Raw genomic sequence first — 7,155 nt, 5'->3', positions numbered from 1 at the left:
ACGCAGCTTCAGCGCCTGCTCGGCTATACCGTCAGCGCCCGCACGCCATACTATATATATATATACTTTACTCAATTAAGCTAATTTAGGTCTCTAATTGCTAGTTTTTATGATTGTATCCGAAATTGTTAGGCGAAAATAGCCTGCATGCCGAATTTCAGATCTCTAGAGCAATCAGAAGTGGGCTAATTTTCGTTGTCAATTTTAACAACAAACAAACAAACAAACAAACAAACGCGAAGCTAAGCTAAGAAAAACGTTTTAAAACTGGGACATTCTGGCAAATTTATCACGAAAACACACTTGTTATAAATGAAGTGATTAATCCATAGAAATTAGATACCTACGATTGGGAATATATCTTTCGATAACTAGGCAGGAAAATGAGCAAAGACTCACTGTTGTCCCTGACAGCGTGAAAATTGAGTGAATCAACTTCAGCGATGGTTTTCTCCAAGTCCAGAGCCTTGCCTGGGGCGTCGGAGTCTTTCTCCATATGGTACTGAACACCGGCCTCTGCAAGACAAGAACAATGAAACTTCATTACGAGCAGCAGATAAAACTTCAATAATTATTTCTCACAGCATAAATTAAATTATTCAAGGTATGTGAACTGGAATAAGAAATGAAAAGTGTAAAAATCTTAAAAAAATCTATTTATTTTGATTTTTAAGAGCATGCATATGATAATGGGCAAGAAATGTATTATCCATTCAAGGAAATTTCAAGATTTTATTCGCTTATTCGCGGTACCTAAACGCCAGCATCTTTTACTGAACTTAATGATTCCAATAAAGCTTGAGAAACTCCCTACAATAAAAACTTATATTGGCGTAAAAAAATCAAAATGTGTTGTATTTTGGCCATGATATATGGTCTGCCAGAAGCCAATGCAGTCTAGCAGCAGTTTAGCACAGAATTTCTCTGCAAGAACGCTGCCTTAACCGAGTGTAACCAATACATAACGCAGGCGTTGCGGGTAGGGCTGATGAGCGTCAAAAATCGGTGGCAGTTGGTCAAAAAGTAGCACTAAAAGTACTGGCTTTCTGTGGCCAGTAACGCCTGTACACGAGACTAATAGAATGCTTAATAGTGGCAGTTGATATTTTAAAGTTCAACTGGCCGCCAGTACTTGTTGCCACAGAACAAAAATACGAAAAGCTTAATGCTAGTCTCACCAATAATTTAGGCCGATCCATGATCCCTTTGTTTATAAATCCTACCTAAAACTATTAACCCATTAGGATAACCATTTTCACTGCTACACTCACCAATAACTTTGGCCATCTCCCTGCGCTTGGCAATGGTTCGTTGTAATACCTCTCTCAACGTGATGTTCTTGCTTTCACATTCAATGAGACTAAACACCCCTCCTGAGATGTGTCTGTAAGATAAATGTCATCATCATTTGATTTAGTTTTACTGTTATTCAATTTATTATTTTCATAAAATTACAGAATTCCATTAGTAGTCCATCAAATCTGTGAAGGTTAAAAAATTTGTTTCAACTGTTCAAAAAGTAATGTCAAAGTAATCTCTTCACAAGCCATGGTTATACTACAATTCCTTATACTTAAATGGTGATGTATTTACTGAAAAAAACAGTAAATATATTATAGCCATGAAAAAAATTGCTGACCACAAAATGATTATGTTCTTTGAAACTAAAGCATTGAAATATCTTGCAACTATTGAAGTTGGATTGGGGGTCTGTCGCTGCTCGAGTGTGTGACAAGTAACTAACACTGTGACGGTGACAGGCCAATCCTGCAGTTCCTGCAATAGCTGGACCTCCTGAGCCACAGCCAACACCTTGAAGCCAAATTTATCAATGGTGTGCGAGTGTACAAGAGGCATGAACTCCCAGTCCACGCTGCCATCTTCATCAGCAATACGGAGGCTGTATGCATTTACAGGCAGCCTGGAACAAGAAGAAATGCATAGATATAGAAATTCAATGTTGTCAATACAGTATACAGTATCCCAAATAGCATAAGTAATAATGAAGCTAATGAGTGCTAATTAAAGAAATAACCATTCAAACACACATTTTACACAGAAGTTCTATAGGACTCTTTACTTTAAGATAGAAAATATTTTATAATTTTCAAATTCAATTTAGATATCTCAACATGAAAAATTAAATTCAAATTTGTAATACAATCTTATTTTTTCTCTAATTTTGTAATGCCTGAATATTCTCCTGCTAGGAATTAATTTAAATTCTCAGGCAATATCTTGATAGGATAAGTATCTGTGGATGTCCTCAAATAGCCACTACGGTATATGGTGCCAGGCTTCTGACACAAACAAACAAAAAACTGTGACCAATACATAGTACCTATAAGATTACCATAAGCTTGAACTTACTGCAGAGGAGGAGATAAGTTGTCTCGTGTGTAGAGGTAGCAGGTGAGACCAATAACATCTATGACTCGAGCAGCTGTGCTCACTACTACAGGCACAGGGAACTCAGGAGGCGGACCTTCACGACTACTGTACACATAGATGCTAAGGCGTTTTGTGGCTAAGTTGACATCAGTCTGAGGAAATAATTTATGTCAGTTATGATGGAAAGGATTATCTTGATAGAATAGTCAGTATTGGGATGATGGCTTCAGACAAATGGCTTGTTTTCTTTCTTCTCTTATCAAACCAATCACATCTAAGTAACAACATTAAAACAAGTTTATATTTTTGCCACAAAGAGAGAACTATAAAAATTATTAACTCATTGAGTCACTTTAATGAATCAAAAACATTACAACCACTAGTACTAACTAATATTATGAATAGATTCTCAGTATTGCATATTGAATCAAATGATCACTTATATTTGAAAATCTCATGAATATAGTAAAGGTCAACATACAGATGCATCCCACTTGGCATATTCAGAATATGGATTCTGTGCAAGTTTGTCTCCTTCTTCCAAGAGACGTGATAAGAGTGACTGTTGGTGGGCTTGTGGCGGCTTAACTGGCTTTTGACCAAACAATTCCTCTGCTTCACTTTCTGAGATTTAAAAAGGCTTTTAGTGAAATAATAATGGCAAAAATAGGAGAAGCTTGAAATAAAGCTGAAATACATTTTTTTTTTGCAAGGTTCATCATCAGTTGCACTATTTCTGATAGTAACAAAAGAATTTAGAGCAGCTGGCATAGATAAATGTTCTTGGAAACAACTGATGAAAAATAATAAAAACAGATCTGCCAATGATCATGAGTTCAAATTTCTGAACATACCTGAGAGAGGTGCTTCATTTGTTGTCCATGTGATGCGCTGTATTTTACTTTGCAATGTCTTTTCTTTTTTCAATTTTTGAAGTCTATGTTCAGTGTCAGATCGAAATCGGTGACTGATGTAAGCTTGCTCTAGGAAGGCAAAAAATTTACAACAATTACATTCTTGCATATAATTTGATGAAGATGACAAATAATCTATCCATGCTTTATTTAAAACTAAAATTTTAAAACAAAGGCAACTTATCACACAAAAACAAAACAAACGACATTTTTTTAAGGAATTTATTGAAGAAATATAATGCACATAAATGAAATGCCCATCTGTAAAGTTTGAAAGGTTTGTACAGTTGGGTATAATTTTTAAAAATTTATAAGCACATATACATATATGTATTAGCAACTCAAGTTGAAATTCCTGTAACTCACTTGATTTGTGAGTTCTGCATAAATGAATTCTTTGCAGCAATTAAATTTATAATTTGAAGCAAAAACTAACCTGAATGCACATCCAGAGAATGAGGTTGAAACTCTTCATCCTCATTTTTTTGGTTGATCAAGACTGAATCTGAGTACAAGGTAGGATAATCTGTGAGCTTCTCAATGGGCCAGTCTCCTTGCAAGATGATTTCACTCAGACCTGTGGCATAATAGTGCAAGCAATCAATTTTTGAAACAATGAAGAATATAATAAAATGTCATCAAATATCTGGTAGGTACAGTAAAAAAATCCATCCATGACAGTTTGGGGATCTACCCATTTTACATGTATTGGGAATTAAATTTCAGGCAAGAGTCTTGCAATTTTTGTAATTTTGTGAAAAGTATTTAAAAAAAAGTGTTAGGTATATCATATTAGCAACCACTGGTTGGGTCGAAAATTATTGTAGCTCCAGTCTATAATTCACATAATAATATTTTTTACAGTTCACAGCTCCCTTCATACTAAACTGGTAAGGATGAGTCAGGGTCATCAGTGGAATAGTCTGGCATACTATTGTCAAATAGGTACACTGCAGCATTTCAAAGTAATGTGATATTGTACACTGTCAATTCAAATTGCAGATTACTTGTAAGAGGGGAAATTAGCAGAAAGTTAAAATTAATATAACTACCTCAAATTCTCCTGCCAATGTCTTGAGAAGCTTTTTTTTTTTGGTCACAATTTAGATGCATATGTTATGCTGAAAAGATCTATCCTATTTATTAAACAACTTTGGTTTACTAATTGCTTTGCCTATATGGCTAAAGTATTAATATCTATAAACAATATAATTTTACATTTTTTCATGATGCAAAAATCTAACAATATTAGGTATCATATTAGGTATTATCACAACAGTACAGTCTCCCAATGAAAACTGACATTTTATTCTCAAGATCATCAGTGAAAGTAATGAGTTAGGTCTCAGTTTGGTAAAGTGATCCTGATAGCACCATTTAAGTTTTAACTGGAGAAGGCTGCATTTTAGGAATTGCCATTCTTATCCTTAATATCCTAATGTTAGATTGAAAAATTTATACTTATTACTACATTTTTAAGCTCCATGGTGATATTTTTAACCTTGTGGTTTTACCATAAACTCTTGTTAATTAGATAAGAGACAATTCATCTAGTAATAATTTTGTGGCTTAAAAATTCAATAGGGCTCAAACTTGAACTTGAGGAAGAATCTACAAAACTCACTGCTTTTCCACTGTGTCTAGGGCCTCATGCCTATATACCTAACAGGCTAACAGAAAGTTAATCAACTTAAATTATTCAATATTAAAAACAAAAGCGCGTTTTTGCCAGGCGTCAGGCTGCCAGCCATTTTTTAAAATCATCAATCTGTGAAATGTTTATTTTTAGGAGTAGGCTATCTAATACTTTTTTTAAATTCTGTCTAATATTCCAGATAATTTAATTATCAAATTTAAAACTTTGAAAATATAAGTAGGTACCTAAAATCAATAATTTAATAGAATAATCAAAATTTAATAGAGTAATCGAAATATCAAATTTAAATGGAACTTTGAAGAGATTGAGAGCTAAATTCAGTCTTTCAGATAGGCTAAATGGGCAAATGTATAAAAATATAACTCGGTACTCGTCACTACTCACTGCAGTGAGTGACACTGTGACAGAGAGTGTATTTTGTCATCGACGAAAACTTTAGGTCACGGATGGATGGACAGATGGATGGACAGACATGGCAAGCAGTCCCCCTGTCCCCGAGCACAATAGTGAATAGCAGAATAGGTACTAGTGCATTTTTGCCATAAATGAGAAAATGCCCTAAAAATGTAAAATTTTAAACAGACATAAACTATATAGGTAGATTAGAAGCTATGATTACAGTAGCCTAACATGATATGCATATTTTTTTTAATTTAGACAATTGCAAAATCCAGAAATCTGAATAGTAGCTAAATTTAAAGGTGAAATAAAACCAAGAAAAAGGGCAGGAGCAAAATTGTTCTGTTTAGAATTTTTAGTCTTAAATACCTAACACTAACTATAAGAGAGTTGGTAGCAATGGTAGGCTAGGCAGTAGGCAAAATAATTTTTTTTTTTCAGTAAAAATCTGCTGCCTTACCGCTGTCATCGCTGGTAGCATAAGAATTTTGTATGTGCGACAGAAGCCAAGCAGTGTCATCAAAAATTGCCATAATGATTTCAAACACAAAGCGCAATGTTGCTTATAGTTATAGAAACGAACTGAAACACCAGTTTCAAAGTCACCACATTACAGACGACAATCTACAGGATCGACTACTGTAGCCCAACTTCAAGACAGCTTGAAGGCTGTGTAAACCATGGTCCATGGCCACCGTCACTGTTCTGTTCTGTTCTGTTCTTCGATGGATTATCGGAGTGCTGCGCCTTGGACGATTCACTCCGGAAGCAGCTGTTTGTTAACGATTAAGGGTCAAAGCGGTGGGTTGAACTGATGAAGTTTTCAACGGCTCTGCAGGTCTGAAAGAGGGGCCCAAGGGCCAAGGGCATGGGGCCTTGCAAAGGGTTAAGACCGACGCACGGCGGTGGACCGATAAGTACTCACAATAATTCCCTGCCACCATGTGTTGGTAGTCGTCAAAAGTTTATTGTGGAAGAGTCCCATTAGTTGGCACTTGGCAGTCGTTGAAAAAGATAAATGACCTATTATTTTAGCTTGAAAGTCGTTGTAAAGTAAAAAAATTGGTCGATAACTTCAGCGAAAGTCGTTGAAATTCCAACGACTATTGCCACTGTATGAGACCTGGTTTATCACTATTTGGTAGAGCAAGGTCATCAATGAACTTTGACACATTTTTAGATGATCTCACTGGGTGGCATGCACTGTCTCTCTTTGGATCTCAAACATTTTCCCGCCAGACGGCCCAAACCTAGTGTTTTGGCAATAGTTTGGCGCGAAAAGGTATGACGTCACTATTTCAACCATCAACGAATGCGTGGAATTAAAACAAAGCTTAATTAATATAAAGGAAAAACTAGAGAGGTGTCGGAATTACCCACGATGTCAAATATTTCCATGTTTACCCTACCTAACTCCGCGCATGTAAAAAAATTAGTATATCTGTCTTCTGTCATATAGCAGCAGCAAAGCTCAAAGCAGACTGCAGAGAGTTTTTACACTCTTTCTAAAGTTCAATTTTGAGTCCTATAGGCTAATGCTATAAGTAGACCAGAAAAGTATCCTGAATACCTGCAAAGCTGCAATGTCATACAGAAGAATGATAAGATAGGCTATTGGATTTATCTTGAGTAAATGAGGAAATTAAAAATGAACTGATTCTAAAAAATATGTGGTTTGCCAGCCACTATGGTCTGTCATGGAAGAAGTGAAATTTCCACTCATGGTTTCTGGTTCAAAAATTCCTTACACAACGGCTTCAAAATTCCAGTCGCAGTCTGGAGAGAAGACATTTA

The 7,155-nt window shown here is 35.5% G+C and overlaps 1 protein-coding gene across 1 annotated transcript; it reads right to left on the bottom strand.

Annotated features, from left to right (window-relative positions):
- Positions 1 to 343: 343 nt before the first annotated feature.
- Positions 344 to 6,198, bottom strand: LOC108671063 (target of rapamycin complex 2 subunit MAPKAP1). The gene is made up of 8 exons (XM_018158545.2): positions 5,822 to 6,198; positions 3,742 to 3,882; positions 3,246 to 3,374; positions 2,873 to 3,015; positions 2,371 to 2,543; positions 1,745 to 1,921; positions 1,272 to 1,384; positions 344 to 516 (listed from the first exon to the last, which is right to left on the bottom strand). Exons 1-8 carry the CDS (start codon positions 5,892 to 5,894, stop codon positions 344 to 346), a joined length of 1,122 nt encoding a protein of 373 aa, XP_018014034.2. The 5' UTR covers positions 5,895 to 6,198.
- Between the last annotated feature and the right edge of the window lie 957 nt (positions 6,199 to 7,155).

Source organism: Hyalella azteca, unplaced genomic scaffold (assembly GCF_000764305.2).
Source record: "Hyalella azteca isolate HAZT.00-mixed unplaced genomic scaffold, Hazt_2.0.2 contig15612, whole genome shotgun sequence".
In the NCBI taxonomy this organism is placed as follows: domain Eukaryota; kingdom Metazoa; phylum Arthropoda; class Malacostraca; order Amphipoda; family Hyalellidae; genus Hyalella; species Hyalella azteca.
The sequence above is the reverse complement of the archived record's forward strand: the minus strand, read 5'-3'. Positions and strand labels throughout refer to the sequence as shown.